This window comes from Furipterus horrens, unplaced genomic scaffold (genome assembly GCF_987537825.1).
Source record: "Furipterus horrens unplaced genomic scaffold, mFurHor1.1.pri manual_scaffold_15, whole genome shotgun sequence".
Taxonomy (NCBI): Eukaryota; Metazoa; Chordata; class Mammalia; order Chiroptera; family Furipteridae; genus Furipterus; species Furipterus horrens.
The window spans coordinates 24850104-24878051 of record NW_028327185.1 but is presented as its reverse complement, the minus strand read 5'-3'; the positions used below and the strand labels follow the sequence as shown (position 1 = coordinate 24878051).

The 27948-nt window shown below is 40.6% G+C and overlaps 1 protein-coding gene across 1 annotated transcript in view; it reads right to left on the bottom strand.

The window, feature by feature from the left end:
- Positions 1-9184: 9184 nt before the first annotated feature.
- CHRM3 (cholinergic receptor muscarinic 3) overlaps positions 9185-27948 on the bottom strand; it is a 398997-nt gene continuing 380233 nt past the window's right edge. The window contains exon 5 of the mRNA XM_090263205.1: positions 9185-10978. Within this exon, the coding sequence (XP_090119331.1) occupies positions 9187-10959 (1773 nt within the window). The 5' untranslated portion in view covers positions 10960-10978 and the 3' untranslated portion in view covers positions 9185-9186. The remainder of the gene's footprint in view (positions 10979-27948) is intronic.

The window sequence follows — 27948 nt, the reverse complement described above, 5'->3', positions numbered from 1 at the left end:
CCGTCCAGCCCAGCGTCAGAGAGCCAGCTCGAGGCTACAAGTGGTCCACAGTCTGTGGCCATCTCCTTCAGGCGAGGCCGCATCTGGGGCGGTCCCTGCTGCTCTGTGCTGCTGGCAGACGGCACAGAGCATCTTCTGTACTCCTTGGGTTCAAGACTTCGTATCAGCCAAGATTGCATTGATCGCTGGGGTTAATTATCAGAAGATCAGCTGAAAATCCAAGTTGGGGGCAAGAGCAAGTAAACTCAACTTCCACCTACTGGACTGCCGTCTTCAACCTAGATGACTGCTCAGGCCTGTGTGGCAGGACTTGGGAATCCCTGGTTGTTTCCTGGGCTCCACACCACAGAGTGAGAGTCCTCCAAGACAGGCACCCTCCAAAAGTTAACTCAGTAGCTATAGTTCTTTTTTTAGTATATTTTATTGATTATATTAATTCAATTTTCCCAGTTTTTCCTCCTATGCCCCCCCTCTTCCCGGTACCCGCATTCTCTCCAGCAATCATCCCCTTAGTTCATGTCCATGGGCTATGAATATAAGTTCTTTGGATTCTCCATTTCCTTTACTGTTCTTACCATCCTTCTGTCTCTTTTGTACCTTCCCTTTATGCTTTTTAATCCCTGAACCTTTCCTCCCATTCTCCCCTTTCCCCATCCCCACTGACAACCCTCCATATGGCCTCCGTATCTATGGTTCTGTTCCTGTTCTAGTTGTTCGCATAGATTGTTTCTGTTTTTAAGATTCAGTTGTTGATAGCTGTGAATTTGTTGTCATTTTACTGTTCATAGTTTTGATCTTTTTTTTTTTATCTTTAATAGGTCACTTTAACATGTCATATAATAAGGGCTTGGTGATGATGAACTCATTTAGTTTTATCTTGTCTGGGAAGCACTTTATCTGCTCTTCCATTCTAAGTGATAGCTTTGCTGGGTAGACTAATCTTGGTTGTAGGTCTTTGCTTTTCATCACTTTGAATACTTCCTGCCAGTCTGTTCTTGCCTGCAAAGTCTCTTTTGAGAAATCAGCTGACAGTCATATGGAAATGCCTAGCTATATTTCTTATAAATCACAATATTACAGGAGTTAAGATTGATTTTTAAGGTTGCAAACTTGCAATAAGTAGTAAATAAACCATAGAGATCTAATGTAAAATATAATGAATATGACAATATTGTACTGTAATTATATAATGTGATGGAAGAGCTAAATATTGCTATGATAGCAAACATATTACAATTGTATTAACACATTGTACCCCTTAAATTTTTATGTTTTATGTCATAATATTCAATAAAAATAAACAGAAATAATAAACAAACATATAATAAATAAACATGACACCTGAAACTTTAAAACTCCTAGACGAAAACATAGGAAAAAAATTCCTTAACATCTGTCTTGGCAATATTTTTTGGATATAACACCAAAAACACAATCAACAAAGGCAAACTTAATGAGTGGTGCTGCATCAAACTAAAAAGCTTCTATACAGCAAAAGAAACAACGAACAAATGAGAAGTCAATCAAGAAAATGGAAGAATATATTTGCAAACCACACACTATGTACCATCAATCTATAGTTGCAATATATAGCTCATGCAACTCAATAACAACAAACAAAAAACTATCAGATTTTAAAATTGTCGAAGTATTTGAATAGGTGTTTTTCTTTTCTTCTTCTTTTGTTTTTTTTGCCCAAAGAAGGGATCCAAACGGCCAACAAGTACGTGGGAAGATGCTCAGCATCACAAATCAGAACGCATTGAGATATCACCTCCCACGGTTAGATGGCTAGTAGCAAAACAGACGGGTAGTAAATGCTGTTGATATGCATTGAGGTGGAGACTGGGTGTCAGAGAGCAGCAAAAAAAGAGACACTGAGAAAGCTCTTTTTGCTCTGGCATAATGGAAGTCAGAAAGATCCCAGACCAGAGTGGCAGAGTTTGGTTTCTATGGAGACTGTGAAATAGTAAAATAGCCATAAAGTAACCAAGCGAGACATTTTAAAAAAGCATGTCTCTGCTGATCGCAACCTCAGTTTATACCTACACTTGCAGTAATTTAAAAGTCAATGCAATAACATGCTGCTTGATTTTTATTTTCATCTGGGAACACATTTTCGGGTGAGTCAAAAAGTTACAAGTAACAACTTTTTAAAAGCAAAGATAAAGCATTTCTTTAAAAAGGAGAATTAAAAAAACCCCTTTCAATGTATATATCTAGTGATAAATATTTTTCCACATATACTCTTGGAAATGGGACTATGTGTGAAGACAAAGTTTAAACATGCTTAATACAGACTCCTAAACAAATGATTATAATTGAGTCATGAAAGTAACAATGTTGTTAACGGAAGTTTTACTGTATGCAAAAGTTACCAATGCAAATAACGATTTCTAAGAATTATGCCTTCAAGACGCTCTACCCTTTTATACAAAAACCCCGCTGCTCTATCATAGAACTTGCATTAAAAGCAAAGTACATTTTGTATTAATAGTTTTATTTACTTATTTCACTGTTAAACTTAGGGGATAGTATCACCACCACAAAGTTGCAGGCATTATTTTAAAGTACAGACAATTGGCTTATTTTTAGGAAAAAGAATAAAGCTGTCACATGGCATGCCTAAAAAAACTACTGAGAATGTGCTGGCCACTAGACAAGAAAAAATAGGTATAATTCAATGCCTTTGATAAAGACGGGGACACTATTTTCAATGCAACTCTGGCCCGGCCTTGCACAACCATCTCTTCTTGGGCAGTCACTTCTATCCACACCCTCGTGAACTAGAAGGACGTGAGCATCACTAAACTTTCTGTAGATTATTCTCGGAATACTTTTTTACAAGGAATAGCAATGTGCTTATTCACTGACTTCAAAGGTCATTTTAGTTTAATTGTCCCTCAAACCTGTACCAAATGCTGCCCTTGAGTGAGTGTATGTGTGTGTGCATTGGGGGAAAGAGGGAGGGAGAGAGGAGGAGAGGGAGAGAGTAGTTTCTCTGGAGTGCTGTGTGCTGGGGGATGAAAACACCCATGTTCAGGAGGAGGAATGAAGACAAGGCAGGGTTTTTGTTTAATTGTTTTTAGAACAGAATTAATTCTCCCCTTTCATGCCAAGCAAAACTAAAAGCAAGAATGGTTTAAGCCAAACTGCAGACCTTCACCTGTACAAAAACAAAAAACAAACAAACTAAAAGAACAAACCACTTACATTTATGTACTCTCCAGCCTCTCTCATTGTCTCCCTTACGAAGACAATCAGGAAAGGCCGGGTAGAGCTGACCAATCTCGTAAAACGTTTCTGAGTTCTAGTGCTGAAAGTCAGAGTATGTTTTTCCTTTTGTTTTCTTAATTATATTCTCTAGTTCAAATCTACTTAAAAGATTCCTTAGTGATTATTTATTAGGTTACCATCAAATTAATAAATGTTTTCAGGTTACTTTCCCACTACAAAGACCACCAACTACAGCAGCAACGTGGGCATTAATGTGCACATAATTCGAGCAATATTTGTTATGTTAATTAATAAAGAGTGCCACCCAAAGGATAAATAAAACACACCTTTTATTATCAAGGGTTTCATGGAATCCAGGATAAAAATAGTTTGGGGTTTGGTGTATTGGACTTAAAGAAAGAGCAATAACAAAATAATATTCTCGGGGTAATCGTTTTAGTATAAGATAGGATTACTGGATTATAATTTGGGTGAAGGAAGTGTTATTAGTACTTCTTTGTAACGCGGGTCTGGCATCCTTTTCCACTTACCTTTTGTGTGGAATGTCTGTTGTGACTGAGATGTGAGCTGCCTTATATCTCAAGGGGATTGGTTAGGGTGGAGCCAGCCAAGGCCGTCGTGGTTGAGTCAGAAGTCTGTGCTAAGTCTCTGTGGTTCTCACTAGAGCAACCACAGGCCTAATGTTTTATTACAACTCTTGTGTGTCCACTTGCATATGTCCAAGTAGATTGTCCATCTCTGTGAAGGAAGCTGTACATGTAATGTATATCCAACTAACACCAATGTTAACATTTTCCCATTTTGGAGCCAGTCAATAAAAGATTGTGTACTTACAAACAGGTTTAGTATAATTACTCTATGAATTTGATCTTATTTATTCATTTTTGTTATCTCGACATGAGCCTCCTTTCTCAGGCACTAACACTAACATCAGAAAAAGAAAAATGGAACCCTCCAGTTCTAAAGAGCATGAAGATTCTTGTCCCCGAACCAGTCTCTTGGGTTTGGAGTAATTACCCGCACAGCGTTGATTATGGAATAGGCTTAATAACTAAAAAATAGTGTCATGAAAACACAAGAAGAGAGCATGACTTAACTCTAGGAAGGAAAGTAGGAAAATCATCCTCGAACCTGGTACAGGCTGGAGCTTACATATTGACAAAACCATGTTTGCTGCACATTACACTTGAGAAAAACACTCTTTTACAGGAGATGACAGAAGGTGGGTTGTTAGGTGGTAGAAGGGTAGCTACACTGCATACTGCATTCTGTAGTTTCAGTTCCATTGTGAGAAGATTGCAAAAGCAAACCTACGCCAACTACCAGTGACTGTTAGGTTGTCAGCCCTCAGACGGCCCCAGACTGAAGTGGTTTTTATTTTATTTTATTTTTTCTTTAATGCTTACCCAAGGACATGTTCACGGATGTTAGAAAGCGGGACTTCTATGTGAGAGAGAAACATCTATTGGTTGCCTCCTGTACATGCCGTGGCCTGAGATTGAATTCATGACCTATAGAAACAACGCTCCAACCAACTAAGCCACCTGGCCAGGGCTGAAGTGGTATTTTAAACAATATCATTCCAAGTTTACCCACAAGACACAAGAGCTCCTTAGATTTTGTTGTAGTTAAATGTAATAAGCAAATGACTCTGAGTCACACACCACATAGCAATGTGAATAACGGACCACCTTTATGATGACTGTCCCACAGGATTATAATGGAGCTGCAATTCCTGCAGCAAATGGAAGCATCCGTGGTTCTTGGGAAATGTTTTTTCTCTGATGGAAGCAATATCTGTAGTGCTTGACAATAAATCCCTCTCACACCTTGCACCTCAATTTTGAGTGCACAGATGACATCTCAATATATCATCCACTGTACCTTTTTTATGTTTGGATACATTTAGATAAACAGACACTTACCACTGTGCTGTAACTGCCCACAGCGGTCAGCACAGTAACAGCTGCGTGAGCTCTCAGCTGTGCAACAGGCTGCATACAGGGCAGGTGTGCAGAAGGCTGTCCCACGTGGGTGAGTGCGAGTGCCTCTGTGATGTTTGCACAATAATTCAATCTCTGAATGACACATTTTCCAGAACGTACCTTCATTGTTAAGTGATGCATGACGGCATAAAATCAGAAAATCTCAAGTTTTCCACCAGATATGCCATTAGATATTCATCACTGATTTAATACCATGCCTCAGTTTTGGCCTCTTTAATATGAGAAGGCAAACTGGAGATGTTTTAGTGTTGATGCTTGATTTGAGCCTAAGCAGACAAACCAGGGATTTTAAAGGCAAATGACATGTATGACAGAGGTCATGTAACTATAGGTGATGGAATGGGGCTAAGAACTCAGGGCTCCTCCTCCCAAGTTCAGTGCTTCCTGGTGATACTGTCCCCTGAAGCTGCTGTGGTGCCCTGTCCTATTTCTCAGCGTGATGTCCCATCTGAGAGTCATCTGTGCTCACATACACACAGGACACCTGGGATGATCTGCAGGCTCCTTCTCTGTCTCTTCATTGTCTGCAACGTGCTTCTCCCTGGGCCTGAGCCTTGGCTTCCTTTGTCCCTCCTGATGCTGCCCCTGTGGCATCAGAGCTCTGCCCTCCTGCTTCTCATAGTCAGTGTGCAGGGGTTCTTAGCCTCCAGAGCAGTGAACTTGTCCATCTGTGACACAGGAGTATCAATAGGGAGGTGGTCTGCCTTCTAGATCTTAGCCACTGCAGCCTCGAATGCTTATGCTTTCTCGTTCGTTGTTTGTTTTTCCTGTCAACCAAGAACTATTACACACGAAAGAGTGAACCAAAATGGAACATAACTGGAGAGTCAAGGCTGGATTTAAGGCAAGGGTGATTCAGGGTCATTTTCAGAACTAGCAGAGAGACCACAGACAGGTGGTGGTGGAAAGAATAGCCAAGGAAAACAGTGGCCCAGACAGTTCACTTCTCTTGTCCATCTGACAAAGCCTGGGGGACAGAGAAGGAAGCATGGATGTGCGCGTGTGTGTGTGTGTGTGCATGTGTGTTGGAAAGGGTGTTCATGTACATGTGTGGTTTATTTCAGGTTTGATTGTTTTTCTCTTTTAAATAAAGTGAATAATCATGAAAGCTCTCCAACCCTGATTTATGTGGAATAAAATAGTGTGATCTTCCATTTGGGGATGAAGATATTTCAATCTTTTGTAAATGCTGAATATATTTTCTGATGACAGCCTTTGAGAAATGCAGGTGCAACTGTGTCTGGTTACAAACCCTTACTACATCTTAAATTTTACTTCTAAATTGTCCATATTCAAAAAAATGGGTTTTTCATCTTTTCTTTTTCTGTAAATGACCTAAAAGTTAGATATACCTTTCTATAAGTACAGCCAGTAGTATTTTAAAGCAACTTTTATGCATGAGAGATGTGCAAACAATTCTCTGATTAAACCAGAAACAGAAAAGAAGAGCTAAAATCTTAGATTTGTCTCTTCTCCCCCATTATTAGCCTTATAATAGGTCAAGGGTCAGCAGATAACTGTGGTTAAGAATTGTGATTAACCTTCTTCCAAAGCTCAGGGTTTCTCCATTTCTTAAATTTAATTCTCTCTAACTGTTGACCTTGATTTTAATACAAGAAACAGCCCTTTGACACGGAGGCGGTTTTGGAGCTCTGAAAATAATGAAAATTACTGAAATACAGGGAGACTTGAATCAGCATTCACATATTTATTAGTGTCAGGCCAACTTGCGTAATTAAATATAGATGCAATTGTTCGCTAGACATTTCACAAGTGGGTAACATGACATTCTGTAGTTTACACATTAGAAAATAGTTTCTAGTTTTTCTTGTTCTTTGGTTAAATGTGGGCCAAAAAATCGTTCAATGATACCAGTTTGCTTTTTCCCTTGTCAAGTGATTTCAAACACAATGCTTGAGAGTGCTTTGTTCAGTCCTCATCAAGTTGAGCTAAAGAGTGGTTTTAAACATTTACGCTGGAGTTGCAGTTGACTTTTTATTACCTAGAAAGAGTTAGATACTTGCTGATGCCAACAGAATGACAGTTGTTTCTTAGCCACATGAAAGCTTAATGTACCCTTCTCATTGGTCTAGTGGACCTTGAAGAATCACTTGCAAGGTACCACGGCTGAAGACTGAAGAGTAATGTTTATCAACATTAAATAGACACTTGGTGAAGTATGCATAAATATTTCTTCATATGAACATAACACAAAATTAAATAGTTCAGAAACACAGACACCGCTGAGCACAAGTCCACTGTTGTCAAAGTCACCTGTAAACACCAGCTCACACTGAATACAAAAGCAGCTTCTCCCTGACTCTGGCCATCATGGAGGCCCTGTACAAGGTGAGATATCTCCTCAGCCACCCCCACCCTGCCCCTCCCTCCCCCCACACAACCCCAGTTAAAGGAAAAGAAGAGACCCCAACAACTATAGCAGCAAAAAAATGACACTAAGAACAGCACTCCTCCCCTCCCCCAAATAGAATATTTAGCATTTTGGTCAATTCAGAGAACAAGATAAAATCATTAAAAAAAAAACTGTAAAAAAGTCAATTTGAAGCATTACTTTTCAAAGAGTAATTCTTTCTTCAGAGGACATGTGACTTCCCAAGACCCACCTACTAGGTGAAGGTCACCAGGTAAAGATCAGGAAGCACTGGCCAGAGCTAAGTAGCAGAGGTGTAAGTTCTTCATTTAGAAGATGCCAGACAGCAAGGAGTTAAATACCAGGTTCTCCTTCATCACCTCTCACAACGCCCTTTTGCTCTGCTATCTGCATTGCTGTATATGACTTTTAAATATAACACTATTATTGAGTTGTAAGCAGTTTAGGTAGCAGAAGTTTTCTTTGGACACATCAGAAATGAACGATCATATTCAAACGGGTGGGCGTGGTTCTTTTTTTGAGCTAAGAGAGCCCAATTTGATTTAGCTCTGTTGAGGATATCAACAAAATGACATCGTACTCTCAGAGTCTGGTCAGGCCATGGTGATTGACCTTGATCTCCAGGCAGCCCACTCTGCCCAGACCTGCCGGAGGGCATGGCTGCTCTGCTGATCATTCTCCAGGGTGGTTTGTCTAAAACAGCCCTGGTTGTGAAAACGTCACACACGATTTATTTCACTTTTATGTTGTGTAAGGATCCTAGAGAACTTCAGTTACCAAAGTACTGAAAGCATATATTGCAGGAATAATTTGCCATTTAAGTGATTCCCATTATATTATATACATTATGTGTGTGTATGTGGAGTTCACACACACACACATTATATATATATATATATATATATACACACACACACACACACACATATATATATATATATATACTTGTATATTTTTATTTGTACAAAACTAGACCTGCACCAAACAGCACTTTGCAGGAATCAAGAATCAAGTCCACAGATAGAGTTTAACAACACACCAAAGAGAAGACAACAAGCTCTGTTGGAATAAGAAGGTTCAGCTTAGCAACGTGTGAAATAATTTCAGAACCACCGATTCACTAGCCTGACCTGTTCCATGAGGAATCTGAAGCAGCACTTCTGGGACCCTTGTAAAGAATGTGGCATCTGGGGCAGCCAGGTATGCGTCTCTGAGATTCCAGAACGAGTGAAAATTAAAAGAACTAAGCAGATCAATCTTACTGTATAATTTCTATGAAATATTTTCCTCTTTAAGAAAAACACTTTAAGTTTATTTCAGAATAAAATTCTTTATATTCAGTATTTTTTTTTTTTTTTGCTGAATTGCTATTTGACATTTTATATTAAAATGGAGTTATCCAATGGTTCAGTAAACGGGCAGCTTCTTTCACAGTGGATGATAAGAACATTTTTATCATCCCCAGGATGCACCCTGCTCCTCACCTGACTCCCTCCTAAGGTTTGTGGGTTGATGTGCGCATTTGGGCACGGCTATTGACAAAGCCTCATCCTACAAGTCCTGCTCGGGCACGCGCCTGTGGAAAGTCACTGACTGTCTTTGCTGGTACTGCTGTTTGCGCCTCTTCCTTTTGTCACATTGGCACAGCAGCAGCATCTTGAAAGTGGTTCTGAAGGTTTTGTTGCACAGGGCATAGCACACTGGGTTCACAGTGCTGTTGATGTAGCACAGCCAGTAGCCCAGATTCCAATAGATATCGGGTATGCAGCTGTCACAAAAGGTGTTCACCAGAACCATAATATTGTAGGGGGTCCAGGTGATGATGAAGGCAAGCAAGATGGCGCTGAGGGTCTGGGCTGCTTTCTTCTCCTTGATGAGTGACATCCGTTTCCGCTTAGTGATCTGACTTCTGGTCTTCAGAGCAAACCTCTTGGCCAGCGTAGCTTCCTTGAAGGACAGAGGTAGAGTGGCCATGGTCTTACCCACTGAGGAGTTGCTGTCAGAGGTCTTGGCTGTGTCCACGGCTGACTCTAACTGGATGGGAAGCTTGGAGAAGCTTTTGTGAAAACTGTCTCCATCGTCCGTGCTCTTCTGGGCCTGAAGTTTGCTGGCTTTTTTCTCCAGGTCCGCTGTCTCCAGCTCTCCGTCCGGCACCTGCAGGTTGTCAGATGAGGGTAATTTGGTGGAGTTGAGGATGGTGCTGTGACCTGGAAGCTTGAGCACAATGGAGTAGATGGCTCTCGTCTCAGAGCCAATGTCTTCCTCATCAGAGGACGCGGAGTTCTCCAGGGAGGCAGCAGCATCATTGTTATTCCAGCTGTCGTTGCTGCTGTGGTCTTGGTCTATGTGCTCAGCACTGGGCTTCCAGCTCTTGGTTGGGAACCAGAAGTTGCAGCAGTCATACTTCCTCCTGGCTGAGCGCTTGACACTTTGCTGTTGAAGCTCATAGCTGCTGCAACTTCGGGAACTGCCTGTGGGTTGGACAAAGTTTTCTGCCTCTGCTTCTGTCCCAGAGGCTTGTAGCCCAGCAAGCTCTTTGGTACGTTTTTCAGTTTCCTTATAGATCCTCCAGTATAAAATTGTCATAATGGTGACAGGCATATAAAAGGCGGCGATGGCCGTGCCAAAGGTAATGGTGGGCTCACTAAGGAACTGAATGAAGCACTTCCCAGGGGGCACAGTTCTCTCACCAACAAAGTACTGCCAGAACAAGATCGCAGGGGCCCAAAGGACAAAGGAGATGACCCAAGCCAGACCTATCATCACCCCAGCTCTTTTCGTTGTCCGTTTGGCCCGGTATGTGAGCGGCCTTGTGATGGAAAAGTACCTGTCAAAGCTAATCACCAGAAGATTCATAACTGATGCATTGCTAGCCACGTAGTCAATGGAAAGCCAGAGGTCACAGGCCAAGTTCCCTAAAGCCCATCGATCCATGATGATGTAGGTAGTAAACAGATTCATTGAAATGACCCCAATAATCAGATCAGCACAGGCAAGGCTTAAGAGGAAGTAGTTATTGATTGTCTTCAGTTGCTTGTTGACCTTAAAGGCCACTATCACTAAGATATTGCCAATAATGGTCACCAGGGCCAGGACACCTGTTAATAATGCGATGAAGACCACCTGCCAGATGGTATGACCTCCCAGAGGGTCACTGGTGGGATCGTTTGGAAGAGAGAAATTCCCAGCTGCTCGAGAACTGTTGTGACTGCCGAACTGAGTGACTGTTCCTGGGGGCAGCCCTGCGTCCGGGGAGCCAGGTATCCAGAAAGAGCTGATGTTCGGAAACAAAGGTGAAGTTGTATTGTTATTGTGCAAGGTCATCGTGACTCTCTGACATAGTCTGCAGAGAAAAGAAAGAAAAAAGGGTTAGAAAAATTTCTGCCTTCGTTTGACTTATTCTTTGCATTGCAAATGTTAAGAGACACAGAAGACCTCTTATAAGATGCTGCTTCTCAGAGAGGCTAAAACATCAAATTCATTCTCTTACTTTAAAGGTGAGGAGTCTAGGACCATCAGAGGTTGATTTGTTCAATGCAGCAAATTGGGCTTTCCCTGCATTTTCCATATTTCTAAGTATATACTGCATATACTTTCACATGATGCTATTATCAGACAAAATCTTCCTTACTTCTCTTATTTTAAAAAGAGGGAAATAATTGATGCTTATATGATACTCAGCTAGCATAGGTGTCTCATGTCACGATACAGAAAATTTCTTCATTTGCATTTTATCCTCCTAATCCATGGTATTTACCTATCACACGCTTTAGGCTTTAGGCCATACAGCCATTTAAGATGAGGAACATCACCGAGAAGTAATGGGGAAAATACATGTGAATTACTTCACATTGTATTATCTCTTTAAATCACAGGTGGAAGAAGTAATAAATTGATTCCTTGTAATGCATGGTAACAGTATACAAGGCAGCAATCTTATACTTAACATGCAGAAACTTAACTAGAATGTTTTAATTGACCAAATCAGACTGACTATTTTTAACATATATATATATATATATATATATATATATATTTCAGAATATTTTTGTTTTTAAATTACAGTGACATGCCATATTATATTAGTTTCAGATGTACAATATAGTGATTAGACATTTATGTGGGTATCGATGGACACTTAAGTTGTTTTAATGCCTTGGCTATTGTAAATAATGCTTCAATGAACATAGTGGTGCATACATTCTTTCAAAATATATACTCAGAAGTGGAATTATGGGTCACAAGGCAGTTCAATTTTTAATTTTTAGGCACCTCCATAATGTTTTCCACAGTGACTGCACAAGCCTGCATTTTCACCAACGGTGCATGAATAGAAATAAAAATAGAAAGAACTGCTGTGTTGGAGCTGTACAGGGAATGGTGAGACCATCCTCTGCTGATTTAGGGTTTGTGGACCTCTGAGAGGCTTTAGGAGAGTCCTCAGCACAAGCTGAGGCAGGCTGCTTGTGTGGAAAAGCGGCTGGAAACAGCTTGGGCCAGGTTTGTGTGTAGGTAAGACAGGGTCTCAGGATATTGCCAGGGCTGGGCAAATGTTGTTAGCCAGGTTAAAGGAGGGCTCAGGTTTGGCGCCTTCCTGTGCCTGCCAGCACTTCCAACCCCAGAGGGAGATGCCCCTCCAGCCCTCAATCTAAAGCTAGTAACTCAGTTTCTCCAAGTATATCTGTGGCACTTTGTGAATAGCATCCTCTGTTCTGAAGACAGAGCAAGTTACTTTGTGAGTGAGTCTACCCGTAGACCCTTTAAGACATGCAGCACCTAGGTTCCCAGCAGCCCTCTGCTGCACTCAGACATAATCCCTGCTGGCTCTTATAGTCAGTTGTTATGGGGACTCTTCCTTGCACTGGGAACCCTTTTCCTAGGGGAGACTTCCACCACTGAGATATCCCTCCTAGTTTTTAACTGATGCGCCATCATGGTGAGACATGCCCCTTCCATGTCTTAGCCCCTAACAGTCTATCATGGCTTTTTCTTCATATCCTTATTTGTAGTTCTCCTAATCAGCTAGACTACAGGTGGTTCTCAAGGATGGTCTTCCTAAAATTTAGTTGTAATTTTGATGTGGCCATGGAAGGAGGAATGCACAGCGTTTACTTACTCTGTTTGTCTGACCAGAGTCCTTTAGTATATAGGAGTCCCTCTCTATATTGTGGTTCACTTATTGCGGCCTCACTGTATCACGGGATTTTTAAAAATATTATATTTAATGATTTATCGCGGATTTTTTGCTATGTCATGAGATTTTGTGGTACTGTACAGTAAATACTAAAAGAAATGTAAGGTTCCTACTTCGTGGACTTTCACCTATTGTGGCGGGGGTGTGTGTCTAGAACGTAATACCCATGATAAGCGAGGGATCACTGTATAGCTATCTTAACTTAAGCAATGAAATAATATTTTAATACCATACACACATACACACTTGCATATAAACAGCTGCAAAACTGCCATTAGTTACCAAATATATATAAATAAGAATCCTTATAATTAATGCATCAACAGTAAGACCCCATGTTGTGGAAAGCCTTGGGTGGGACTTGCTCTACCTTCTGGGGATCTCAAGGATTGTACTTCCAGGACACAACAGGTCCAGAAATCCTTACATCATCAAGCTCTGTGGACTCTAGTCACTAAATCATTTCTCAAAAAGTGTCATTCTATGAATTCAGTGTTTGATAATAATAGCAAAAATCTATTTAGAACACTTAGGTTGTGTTTAGGCTCTTGGTGAAGAAAGTGTTCAACTATAAACTCTTACAAGAAATATGTACATGTGTGTGCATGTCCAGCATCCTGAATCAAAGCTTTAGATGTTGCACACCAGGGCATCTCTCAAAGGAGTGTAAGCAGTGCAGTACAATTCCATGGGCCTTTGGGAAAGGCCTCAGGGTGCAGCAGGAAGACTTGGAATCTGAGAAACACAGGTTCAAACTTTGTCACTTCCCACTCGTGGGATCTTGGGTATAATTTAAACTCTCTGAGTCCCATTTTCTCATTGAAAAATGGGAATGGAACATGCTGCAAAATAGAATATATTGTTGATAATTCCAACCTAGAATTTAATTAAGTGTTCAAAAGAACTTCATTTCTCATCAAAATATTTTAATATATACAAAGTTCTTAGATCAGAGCCTGGTATATAATATGTGCTATGTAAGTGTAGCATCTTCCATTATTATTTTATTATTCTTTTTATTGAACAATGATTTCACTTTGATTGCCTGCCAGGAGGCTCAGACCTCCGTTCAGTGCAATAATAAATGATAGCAGTGAATATTTATTATCACCCTTATTCACATTTTCTCTGTTTGCTGCACCAGAGCCTTGCTAATTTTTTATGCTCTCTTTGAACTTTCTGAAAAACCTTTATACAGGGGTTGGCAAAATTTGGTTTACCATTGTGAGGGCACAAAACATAGATGTATTATTTATTTGTGCTACACCTGTGAACTTACTTTTGCCAATTCCTGTATTCCCAACATATGTTACTCCAATGCTCCATGAATGTTGTAGCTAAGTTTCTTTGTCCACTGCTTGGGTTTGGATACAGCCCATTTTACATTCCTCTTTTCTTCCTGCTGCTGCTCCACACCTAGCCCCATTGGGCTCTGAATATCACACAACCTTCGAAAACACCTTTTCTAATTCTCAACACACTTCCTAAGCCTCTTCTCTCAGGTCCCATGGAATGTACCATGGTCTGCAGACAGAGTTTTGTCACTATGCCATGCTGATTTTTTATACACAAGTATAACGGCCAATAAAGCTAGTGCTCTATTTTGTGTGCCAACTCCTGTGTCTTCTTTCATCTTTTTTCTCCTTGTCAACACCATGCTGTGACTGTCTGTTATTGGTCTTTCCAACAGTCTGCCATCCACAGTATGTACTTGTGAATGCGCATCAGTTGCATGGTCTTGACTCCATTACCTCAGCAATGGGCCTGAAGTTCGCCGAAACAGGAGCAAGTTTGGAGAATTGACGTGGATGCAGGTAGGAGAGAGAGTAATTCTCTGTTATTTGGGATTCCTACATGTTGGTGACCCTACTTATATTCACGTGGAGAATTTGAGAGGTAGAAAAAATAGAGAAAAACCATGGGATTGGAGAGAAATGGCAGGAAATGAGGAGATAGAAGGAGCATGAACCTGATGTCCCCTCAAACCTGGACCCAGTTGCTCCTCAAGTTAAGTCCTCCCCCTTGACTTTGCCAGCTATGTGGACCAACATTCCCTTTGTTGCCTGGGCTACCTGAGATAGGTGTTGTCACCTACAACAGAAAAGGTCCTGATGAACATAACTGTCATCATCAACATCAACTTCTTACTGAACCAATACTGTGACTGGTGCCATTAAATTCAATAATCCAGGACCCTGCTCTCCATGGACTTGACCCCTAGGTGAGAAATGGGACATGGATAAGGTAATTTTGAAAAGCACAAAGTTTTTTAGGCAATGTGGAATTGCTCCCTGCAGATAATCACATTATGTTTGTACAAATTCCGTAACAGCTTAATTGGCTCAGTTGACTGATTATAAGTACGAATTTAAGAAATAAAGCTAAGATTGATTCTCTTTAGTTCATTTTATCCTGTAAATCTGTAAAGCACATAAATCATATAATATTCTAGTCCAATCATGCTTTGATAGAACACAGAATATAAAATAAGCCAGAATTGAAGAAAGACACCTACCGGTAGGACTAGCTCTCTAAATCAGATTCATTAAATAATTTTTCTGGTGAGCCTGGAGACTAAGGGCTTCTTGACTAATTATCAGAAGACTGTGAGCCATGAATTGTCAGACAAGTGATCTTTGATCTGAATATGTTGGCATATCTACCAGTGGCTATTGTTCTTCATATAACTCAGCATTAATTCAAAATCTAATGCCCCTTGAAAATGTAAGATATATGCTTTTTCTTATATTTTAAAATGTTCTAGTCCCCGTCCATCATACAATGGATATAGATTATAAATTGAGCAAAAACTTTAATGTTACAAAAGGACCATTACAGGAGAATTACCTGTAGTTACTTGCTCATCTATGTTATACAACCTCCAAAAGACAATGGTTACTAAGTTAATAGTTAATAACTCTACATTCGCTCCAGATGACCGATTTGAATTTTCTTCTAATATTCCCATATGTGAGAACCAGAAGGAGGGTGTGAGTCCAGGAGATAAACATGTCGTTGAGGAGAAGAAAGCCATTTTGACAGGAAGTGGATGTTATGAGCTTAACACATTGCTAAAGCCGTAATGACTTACAACTATGAGGAAGAAATGTCTAAGAAATCATAAGTATTCATTAGATGCTACAGCAACAATTTTCTTGTCATCATTAATAACTTTTCACTGGAAAGTAGCAGAGCATAGTTAAAAGCCTGACTGATTTGGGTTTAATATCGCGGTTGGCAGAGGAGTTTAAACTTGGCAAATTGCCTGACTTCTCTGAGACTACATTTCCTCATCTATAAAACTAGATTGCCTATATAAAACCACAAAGAACCCCAAGTAGCCAAAACACTCTTGAGAAAAAATAGATCTAGAAACATTACAGCCCTTGGTTTCACAATATATTACGAAACTATGGTGATAAAAAGAGTGTGGCACTGGCCTGAAGACAGACATCAGAGCAGTGCCACTGAACAGGGAGCCCGGAATGAACGCATGCGTGTGGGGTCAGCTGATCTTTGTCAGGAGTGCCAAGGGTACCCAAATGGGAATGGATAGTATCTTCAGCAAATATAGTAGAAACACTGGATATCTGCATGCAAAAGAATGAGATAAAATCTGTATATTCTACCATGTACAAAATTTTACTCTAAGTGGATTAAAGACTTAAAAAGATAAGGCATGAAACTATAAAACTCCTAGAAGAAAACTTAGGCAATAAGCTTCATGACATTGATCTTGACAATGACTTAATGGGTATGGTACCGATAGCACAGGTAACAAAAGCAAAAATAGGTATGTGAGACTACATCAGACTGAAAAGCTTTTGCACAGCAATGAAAACAGGGAACCAACTGAAAAGGCAATTCACGAAATGGAGAAAATATTTGCAAACCGTATATATTTATTAGGAATTAATTTCCATAATATATTCAAAACACCTACAATTCAATAGCAAAAAAATTATAACTCCATGAAAAAATAGGCAAGTGATTTGAATAGACATTTCTCAAAGAAAACATGCAAATGGGATATTGGTATGTAAGAGGATGTTCAGTGTCACTAATCATCAGGGAAGTGCAAATCAAAACCAAAACAAGATATCATCTCACACCTCAGGATGGCTATTATATATTTTTAAAAAGGCAGCAAATGCTGGTAAAGGTGTGGAGAAATTGGTACCTTTGTAAACTGTTAATGAGAATGCAAAATGGTACAATCACTATGAAAAAACTGTAGGCTTCTCAAAAAATAAATTATAGAACTACCATATGATCCAGTAATCCCACTTCTAGGTATTTATCTAAGCATTGAAGTCAGCATTTCAAAGAAATACTAGCATTTGTATTTTCATTGTGGCACAGTAGGCAAAATATGGAGACAAACTAAATATCTATGGATATTAATGGCCATTTAGATAAATAGATAAAGACAATATGGCATGTACAGACAATGGAATATTATTAAGCCTTAAAAAAGGAGACCCTGCAATACACAACATGGAGGAAACTGGGAGACATTATGCAAGTGCAGTCACAGAAGGACACATTAGTCCCTCGTAGGTGGTTCCTAAACTAGATCTCACAGAAGCAGAGAGTAGGAGTTAGTGGTAGTCAAGGGCTGGGGGTGGGGTAGGAGAGGAAAACAAGGAGTTACTGTACAATGGGCATAAGGTTTACATGATGAGTGAGAACCGCACAGCATCATGCCTATAGCTTACATGTGTTAGGAAGGGCGAGCTCCTGTTAAGTGTCCTTATTATAATACAAGCAAACAACAATCTGGAATACCACCCCCTGTTCTTTGTGTGGTGAAGACTGAGGCAGGTGGCAGGTGCTGAGTGGAGGGGGACAATGGGGGGATGGGGAACATCTGTGATAGTGTTAACAATAAAAACAAACAGACAAATAAATAAATAAACCTCATTGTCAGAGCCAGGACTCCTTTGTGATGCAGGCACAGCAATGGATTAATAGCACCTCACTCCATTTCTAAAAAGAAAAGAAAGAAAGAAAGAAAGAAAGAAAGAAAGAAAGAAAGAAAGAGCGAGAGAGAGAGAAAGAAAGGAAGGAAGGAAGGAAGGAAGGAAGGAAGAAAAAGAAAGAAGGAAAGAAAGAAAGAAAAGAAAGAAAGAAAGAAAGAAAGAAAGAAAGAAAGAAAGAAGGAAGGAAGGAAGGAAGGAAGGAAGGAAGGAAGGAAGGAAGAAAGAAAGAAAGAAAGGAAGGAAGGAAGGAAGGAAGGAAGGAAGGAAGAAAAAAGAAAGAAAGAAAGAAAGGAAAGAAGGAAGGAAGAATGGAAGGAAAGAAAGAAAAAAAGATTATAGTGAAAGAAAGAAAGATTATGGTGGGGTGGGCTCACAATACTTTAAAGCACAGCACTAATTGATATGCTGCCTTCCCACCACCAATTCCAAATTCTCATGTTCTCAGGGTTGGGTTGTTCCGCAGAAACACAGGGAGAAAGAATCAGACCATGCTCAATTTTTGCTTTTTAAAGTACACTTTAAATTCTCTGGCAGAGACAGCTTCAGAGATACGGGCTTTGAGTAACAAATAATGGCATGCTGGCCTAAACATTAGGCAAATAGAAAACACCCTTAGTTCACTGAGACTTAATAAATCCACGCAAAACTACAAAAATGTGATTCACAGCATCAACAACGCCATGAGCCAGCAACTTAATTTCTGGGCATCTGTCCCCCAAAACTTTTGCATACGTATGTACACAAAAAGATACGCGTACCGAGGATTGCTGAAGCACTTGCGGCCATGACAAAAACTAGGAAAACTAAAAGACCAATAGTTTGGAAATAGATTTTAAAAATCTTGTCATACACGAAGGGGAACAGTATCCAGCAGACCTAACGCACTCATCTACATATGGAGTAACACAGGAAGTGACGGTAGCCCATTGCTGAGTAAGGAGGACACGTGTGAGGTGATGAACACAACATGATATGACTTAGGTGACTAAAGCTTACAACTATATATATTATGTAAATATTTATATATTTAAATTATCATAAAAAGATAGATGTGTATAACTTATGAATTAGCAGTAATGCCTCAGACAGGGAAGAGATTTAGTATTGAGTGGAATGGACAAAGAGAATCAGAGCTTAATCTTTAATGTTCCTAATGAGAAAAAAAAACAAACCAAACATAAAAATAACAAGTTTCCCGAGTCAGAGGGATGTGGGGAAGAGAGTGAAAGGACTTGGAATCTTGACCATTATCCTGATGTAGGTTCTCAATTAGCAGAAGGTCCCAGAACGAAGTTGAGTCTGACAATATTGGTGATACAAGATCAAAGGATGTCTGCCTCACGGCCTTCCCTTCTGGTACCCAAGGCTGGCCGCTGCTGTGGTCACTGGGTCACTGTGGCAGAGTTTTAGAAAACCTACGTGCACTTGGAAGTGGATTCTTCCTCAGTGCCACCTTCAGAGAAGGGCTCAGCCAGGCGGACACCCGGGTTTGAGCTCGGAGAGGCCCTGAATGGAACCCAGCTACCACTCAGAACTTTGAAAATAAAAACGAGTGTCGTAAATTGCTAAATAACTTGTTAGGCAGATTTATGTCATACAAAATAAAATTCTCTATCCTGCTCATCGGAATATGAAAATATTATATATGCTTTGTAAGTCAATGCCTAATACATCATCTGATGCCCGGGGAACTGGGGTTCTCTGTCCTCACTGGTTTTTCTCTCCACTGCCACAGGGGACTTTCTTCCTTTTGTCCCTCGGGGGGACCTTGCTGCCTCTGCCTAGCACTCGGTCTTGTCTCCACAGCCCAGGGACATGCATTTTCAACTCTCTGCCCTTTATTCATAGCAAGGCTGTGCCCAGTTTTATTAAGCAAGGGTGTGTCAATAGATGGTCCAGAAACAAGACCTCTTTCTCCCCAGACTTTCAGTCGGGTGTCTGTATCTGGTCCCCACTCCCTGTGCCAGCTTTATGTCAGTAAAAGTATCCTTGAGCTCAGGAGGCTCAACAATCAGGTTCTTGGAGCACCTTGTGACAGCAGAAGAATCTGATAGAAGGCCATAAGGTCTTCATTAAAGAATATCTGTAAGTGCTCATTAGACATGAAAATCACCAATGTCTTTCTCATGTTTAGCTGCAGTTTAATAAGTAACACGTAACTTCCTAAAAGTCAGGTGACACCCAAGTGAAACAATGACAAGCCTAGGCCAAAAGCTTTCTGTTTCATCGGCTTTTTCTGAGATGATATCATTTCTATGCTCAATGCTCTTTTTCTCAACCTGACTCAACAGCCCGTGTACGGGAGAGTTAGCATGGTTTGAGTCAAGGAAGTTCATGTCCTATAGGCACTGAACTGACTTACATTGGTCAGAGACCTAAGGGAAGACCTGCTTAATAATGTTCAGAAAGAGACATTCCTATGAACCTCCTGATCTTGGCTTTTTATCAGTTGTCCCAGAAAGAGTGCAGCTTCCCAGGGACAGGAGGTGTCGGGTAGAGACAGAATGGGGGAAGTGTCTGCCTCTGGTTCCCCTCCGAGATCTAAAGCAGGTTCTCATTCCTTCAGGTGCAAGCTGGGGCCTGAGGGTCGGTGGGACACCCAGGGCAGTCTCTGTGGAAGAGCTCCAGGCTCCACCCCATATGCAAGGAGCACACGAGCATGTTTGAGAGCCGTCCTGGCGTCTCGGAGAAAGACCCTGTCCTTCCATGGGGATACATACAGGTTGGTTCTTGATTTCAACTCTGACTGTATATTTTTCTAGACCATTTCCAGTACATTGCATTGAAGAGCACGCACAGAATTGATTCTTTAAAATTCTCAAAGTATAAACAGAAGCCCATTCCTGGGCCAACACAAAAATAGAAAAGAAAAGAAAAAAAAAGAATTGAGTAGGGCGTATCAGAGCACATACACATAATAACAATAAATATGTTTCACAGAACTTTTAAGATACACACACACACACACACACTCTCCCGTACACAGCAGTGATGTAAAATGTGTTCTGTACTCTAAGTCATAGTCAGCAATGCTGGAAAGCCCTGCAGCAGATATTGAATATTTAAAATCAGAAAATGAAACAGAAAATGTGAGAAAACCATTTGAGAGCACTAAGTTTAGGGAAAACTAAAAATACTTATGAAAAAAAGTACTCCCTTTCCCCAAATTATATAATGAATTTCTCTGGGATTATAAATATGTAAAATTTATACAGATAACTTTTTAAACTTAAAAATGTGTGTAAATAACTAATGTGAAAACACACAGGAAAGTGCATAGCAAAATCTAAAGGCCAGTATAAATGCCAGACCTTTTTTCTGTGATAAATTCTAAAGAGACAAACTCATTTTATTCCCCATAAACCATCCTGGCAGTGCCTATCATGAAAAAACTGGAAGCTGTAACTTTTTAAACCTCTCAAACCAATTGACACTGTATAAGTTGCTTTTTTATAGAAACCTAAATTAATATCACTCTACCTCTAATTATTTTAACCATGAAGAGCAAGCAGAAAAGTATCTTTGCCATTTGCCACTATGCTGAGAGCAATTATTAGTGCTTCTTCTCTACTCAGAATCCAGTATGCATCAAAGGGGCTTGTGTTGGGTGTCTCTCTGAACTGCCTTCCTTGCTGGAGGCCTGCCTTCTGCCATATAATTTATTGAAGGATTCAATGGGTAAAATGAGTCATTACGGTCAGGTGAAGGCAAGACCAGAGCCGACCACTAGGTGGCAAAGCAGACTTGGAGAACAGCCTCTCAGCAGCAGGTGCCAAGGTCAAGGCGGCAGCCAATTGTCCCCAAGGTTAGTGATCAGGTCTTCAGCTTAGTTCAGCCATGCGGTCCATGGAGGGTATCAAACACGGCCAACCGACCCTCTGCATCAGACGTGTCTCCACAGGGAGTCAGAGTTTTTCAGACAGAATTTAACTTGTGAACTCTTGTTATTCTTTTCAACCTCCAAGGAGGAAAACGTGCCCTAATATGGTGCAATTGCTCATGTTGTGAACAGAACATTCCAGAATGCCAGAACTGGAACAACATTCCATTTGAAAAGGAAAAGCTTGCTTTTAGAGAGCATCCTGCTGCCTTTCTTGGCTGTTGCCTTTCGTAGGTTGTACTTAGTTTTACAATAAAAGTGAATACGTTTGGAAAAGTGCTTCATCGGTACTGTTTATCACAACAATTACTGCTGAAGTACAATGGTATTACCTCAAAAACACACACAAAAAAAACACACTAATAATGATCTGCATTGGCACTCTAAAGCCTAAAACGTTTTGTTATTAGAATTTCTAGAGAAATGGCAAGAAGTAAAAACAAATGTTAAGCAGTTGTTGTTGTTTTTTCAACATTTGTAAGACTGCTCTTCCCAGAAGGCCTCTGCTGCTCTGAAGAATAATATCTTGGATTATTTTCCTACAGCAAACTAATGATGGAAGAGTCTTTCATTAAATGGCCAGATGAGAAAATGGAGGCCCAGAGAGGCTGAGTGACTGGGCCATGGTCACACAGCTCCTAGGCTACAGGGTTGAGATTTGAACAAAGGCAGTCTGACCCATGATTTTGCTCCCAGCCACTCAATATGTATTATTTCCTCTAGCTGGCTTTTTAAAAATTCAATAATGCTGTACGGTACCGCAAAATCCCATGATATAACGAGGCCACGATAAGTGAACTGCGGTATAGACAGGGACTACTGTGTGCCACGGACATCTTTCTCATTCGGTGCAAATCAGTCTACATCGCATATGCTTTAAAAGAACCTCCAAATAAGCAGGGACAGTCCAGGATTCATTGGCTGGCACATGAGATCCTTGGCTCAACAGGATTTTCCAAAAAGGAAAGAGCACGAGACAAACGTAATTGTTGAGAAGGCTTCCGAGAGAAATGTTTTGGAGCTCAGCACCAGTGTGGCCAGTACAAATCTCTGGGAGACGATGAAAATGAAACTACCGGCCTCGGACCCCTTTTTCACAGTAGCTCTGCTGAAACGTAGTAAGGAGTTAAAGGTCACATGTCAAGTTTAAAGGAGCTTGTCGCTGACTAAGGCCCACAGCACAAAAGAGTGTAGAAAATCAAAGCAATGAAAACATATGGAAGGACTTGGATGGCACGTAAGACAGATGAGAGCTGATAAAACCCTTCTTAACATACTGAAATCCAGGGCATTTGCAGATTTTGATTAAAAAGTAGAATTGAGGCCTGGCCTGGTAGCTCAGTTGGTTATAGCACTGACCTGATATGCCAAGGTGGTGGGTTGCACATACAGGAAGCAACCAGTGAATGTATAAACAAGTGGAACAACAAACCGATGTTTCTCTCTCGCTCCCCCTCCCTCCCTCCTGCCCTCTCTTTCTCTCTCTATCTCTCCTTTCCTCTCTCTCTTTAAAGTCAATAATTAAAAAACTATACTAAATTAAAATAATAAAAGTAAAATTATACTCTAAATTTGACACTAAAGTTCTACCTATCTGTGGAACTAAAATGAGAACAGAAACTGTTTGAATCAAAATAAAATAATAATTAAATGTATATTTCGGCACAGTCTGTGTAATTACATGTTAGAAAACAACGACCTCCTGTCTGAGTTTCCTTAAACTAAAGTGGAAACTAATTACTATTAATTGTGGCTCTGTTAACAAGAGAGGGGCAAAGTTGAGCCACCCCAACCAGTGCGTTTTCTTTTTCTAAAATGTGACAGGAATATGAATGAAAAAATTGAGTAGTGAACAGTGTGACGTCAATAACATTAAAATATTTATTCAGTCAGAAAACAAACAAAAAAGTACCCGAAGGAGGGATGTGGAGGGTTGGTGCCCAGAATGAGTTTTAGCAGTGTCCGCCAAATGGCACTTCCTGTAGCAACACAGCACCAGCTGCCCGGGCCTCGGCTGGGGCACTTGGTGTGGAGGGTTTTTTTCCCATAAAGAGCTCAGAGTGTTCCATCTCCCCAGCTGCTTCTAAGCCCCCTGAGGGCCAGGAATGGGGGTCATATGCATTTAGAAACCCACAAGTCAAGACTTGAAGCCAGATGCACTTGATGGCAACCTGTCTGTGCTGTGTGTACCTGAGTTAACTGGGCAGGCGATTTTACCCTCTGAGGCTGTATTCTTCTTTTATGGGAAAATACTTGTAAATCTGTAATTCAGTGCCTGAGACATGAAGTTTCAATTTGTGATAAGTGTTATTAACTATATCTTACTGTTGACAATGCACAAACTATAGAATTAATACTCCACTTTTTATTTTTTATTTTCTAAATGTTTGATTTTGAGAGAGAGGAAAAAAGGAGACAGAAACATTGATTGATTGTCTCCCGTATGCTCCCCTCCCCAAGGACTGGACTTGCAGACTTTTGGTATACGGGACAACGCTCCAACCAACTGAGCCACCCTGCCAGGCCTGGACAAGCTTCTTTGAAGAAATTCTTTTAACAATTCCCCACATTCAAAAGATTTTCAAGTATTTATGGTATCAGTGATTCCACTGGCATGCACATTGATATGGGAGACGGCACTGCAGTTCCTATCACTAAACAAAAAATATATTTGTACAATATGACCAGCTCTATAATAACAGTAATCTCCTCCATATATGGCGTGATATAACCAGTATTATATACTACATTATGGAATACTATAATATAGCACATAATAAATGTTATGTTCATTCTAGTAACTCTGTAAGGTCGATGCTCTCAGCGTTTTATGTTTGAGGAAACTGAGGCACAGAGGGGTCCAGTGCTTGCCCAAGAGGCTAGTTTCACAGCCGTGCTAGGAGTCTGGGCTGCATGTCTGGCACTGAAACACTCTCTCGTTTTCTAACCTGCACTGCAGTGGGGTTCCCTTGTAGTTGGTATTAACCACATGATTATTGCTGTGTTCAGACAATTCTAGTTCTAGAATAAACATATTTGCTTCCCTATTGCTTTGCCATAGATGAACCAGGAATCAGATCATAAGAGAATCAAAGATAAAATAGGGTTAGGTCCTTGCTGAATTTGAATTTCTACTCGCTGATACAAGCATAATCTTTTTCATCTTATCTCCTTCATTATGTTGATGTCCTCTGGAATGAGTCACTTAAATTGGTTAAACTCTGATGGGCTCAGCCTCTCCCAGGCCAGGACCGACGGCCATGCGCAGTGACCGGCTCCCGGGGACCAGGTGCTGGGAGACCAGCGCGGGCTTCACCGCTCTGCATCGCGGGCTCGCCTGGTCGAACCGGTCTGCACAAGCCGGAGCAGGGGGACGTGCACACGGAGGAGACCCGCGTCCTCCGGGCAGGGGTCGCCGGTGAGAAGGCGTAACCCTGAGATCGCTGTGCTCCTTCCCCAGCCCTCACCCAGCGCGGGGCGTGGCTGTGGGCGGCTCGTGGTGAAAGCGACTCATTCAGGCAAGCTGGTGGCAGCGCTGCTTGGTGCCTCCACGAAGACGCGGGCACTGGCCGCAGAACAGGGAGCTTCCTCCCGTCCGCTTTTGTTGCCGGTGTAATTGCCATCTGTCTCCAGAGAAGACCGCAAGGACCATCTCAACAACAACAAGCATTTCCAACCATAAGGCAGGCTCTTAAAAAAAAACAAAAAACTTTCTATAAAACTTACATTTCAATATGGGATGGGCAAAAGTAGACTTACAGTTGTTCGTATGGAAAGTGCAATAATTAATAAATAATAATACAGGGAGAAACTCTGTTGCACAGCCTCACAATTGTAAACCTACTTTTGCCCACCCCTGTATACATATCCAATCAGAGGCAGATACAGACGTTGTGGAGACTGAGCATCTATAACTTACTGTCCTCCTTTTAACAACATGAATACAAAATTCTGAATACGAAACGCCATCACTCTTCTGACCTCCAGGCAGGTCTGTGTAACTGAGCAAACTTGAAATTTTACCTTTATTAACTGCATAGTAAATCTCCCAATTCTGATAAAAATTGAGATGATCTAGTTATGATTGAGGTACTGAAAGTTTTGAAAACTCTGTACATAACTAACTCAATATGTTCATTCATATATTTAGAGGTAATAAAATTATCTTCAAAAACATCTCAATATATGCAACAAACATGGAAATGCTGATGCTGTAGGGAAGGAAATTCAACTCACCCGGGAGCAATGCATTCCAAGAAATTAGGTTTCTTAAAGTTTAATTAGCTTTTGAAATTGTTTGAGAACCCATGAGTTCCCAAGGAATGCTATCAAATGACTCCATTTAAAATAGTGGGAAATAATTGTAAAAGGAAGAGTGAATTCACTCTTCTGGCAAGTTGGTGTCAATGCAGACCCCATCTGTAAACACAGGGGACCATCAAGGAATTGAGTCACAGAAGCAGTCCTTTCGTGAGGACAAAGGGACACATCCGGACAAGCAATCACCACATCTGGAGAATTCAGTGTTTCTGAGAATGATAGAGAATAATACCAAGGCGGTCACTCTGATAAATTTATATGTCAAAGGCACATTTATGGAAAGATTTTCTCCAGGTAGTTGGCACAACATTCCTCACATAGAGGCCCAGTAATGCTTATTGGAACCCAGCTGGAGTACAGTTGGCATATGTGTGTGTCAAGTGTGGTTCTGGACGGAATTTAGGTTCAGTCATCTTAAAATTTTTAATTAGGCATCTGAAATGCTAATGAAAATTTCCCATGATATTAGATTTGCAACTATTGTAAGCATAAGCAGACACATGGAAATTGATGAAACTGCTACAATTTATTTAAAGAAAACCTGTGACCAGATGTTATGCTATTCATGGTCACTGAAGACAGAAGACATAAGACAAATTAAGTTTAAAATGATTCTAGGAAATATTTAAATAAGATTTGATAGACAGAAGAACTAGTGCCGATAAAATGTTTCCATGGGAACGTCTATTTTTTTCTTCCCTGTGATATTTTAAATTAGAATACTACATATCCATCCATATTGGACACCCGGCACATCATTGGTAATTTGAATGTCTCCCTTGCCAGGGGGCTGCTCTTCTGTTGCCATCTATCACTCAAGATCTGTTTTCTGCTGCCTCCAACGACAGCCCAAGGCTTCCCTTCCTCCTTTTACCATGGTTAAGGAATCAGAGATGTGATTCAAAGCCGAGGCTGCTTCAACAAGCTTCAGGAACCATTCCTATCTTCCTTGCTTTCTCCAAACTTTCACCATCACATGACTTATGCTGGCTTGAAATACCAAAGCACATTTAATCAGAAATTAGGGGAACAGCTTAGGTAGAACTAAATATCATAACAGCACTCTGCGGATCACTTAGAAATAGCTCTGAGAGCATTTTCATTACATCCCCTCAACAACTGACTGAGGAATCAGAGAAGTTAGTTTCCATTGATCAGATCAGAGAGGAAGAGATGCCTATGAACAATTTTAACCCTATGCCCTTGGATCAGTAAGTTATTTAGCTTAGAGTCACCTTCTACTCTATCAGAATGAAAGCTACAGATTCCCTATGTGGCCTTTAGGTGAAAAACCACTGCAGGTGTTCCGCTGACAGAGGGTTAATGGCTTAGTCACTGTATGCTTGTGAGAAGCACGTAGCAGGTATACCCTCTACTTGATTAAAGCACAATGTGCTTGCTGGAGTACAATGCAAAAAGTCACTGTTGGTACCAAAGTTGTCACCAAATAAATTTCTGTGCTACTAAAAATATACTGAGTGCTTTACCACTAAATCATTTCATGATATTTCTCTCAGGGTAGAAGAACTGATTCCAAATGAATGTACAACAGCCAATCAATTTAATTCACTCATAGGCGTTTCCTAGACCAGTGTTTCAGAAAGTGTGGTCCCTGGACAAGCAGCATTGGCATCCCCTGAGTACATGTTAGTTATCCACAGTGTTGACCCCACTCCAGACCTCCTAGATAAGAAATTCTAGAGATGGGGGCCCAGCAATCTGGGTTTTCACAAGCCTTCCAGGTATGTCTAACACATGAAAACCAGAGAACCATCATCTTAAATGACTGGCATATGTCTTCTATCTCATCTATCTGTGGAACCAAGATGCACACAAATACTGGGTGTCAGGGGGGTAGTTCAGGGATATCAAATATTGACCATTTCTTCTAAGTCACCTGACTGTTACAATTTCTCCAAGGATCTCTAAAATTCTGT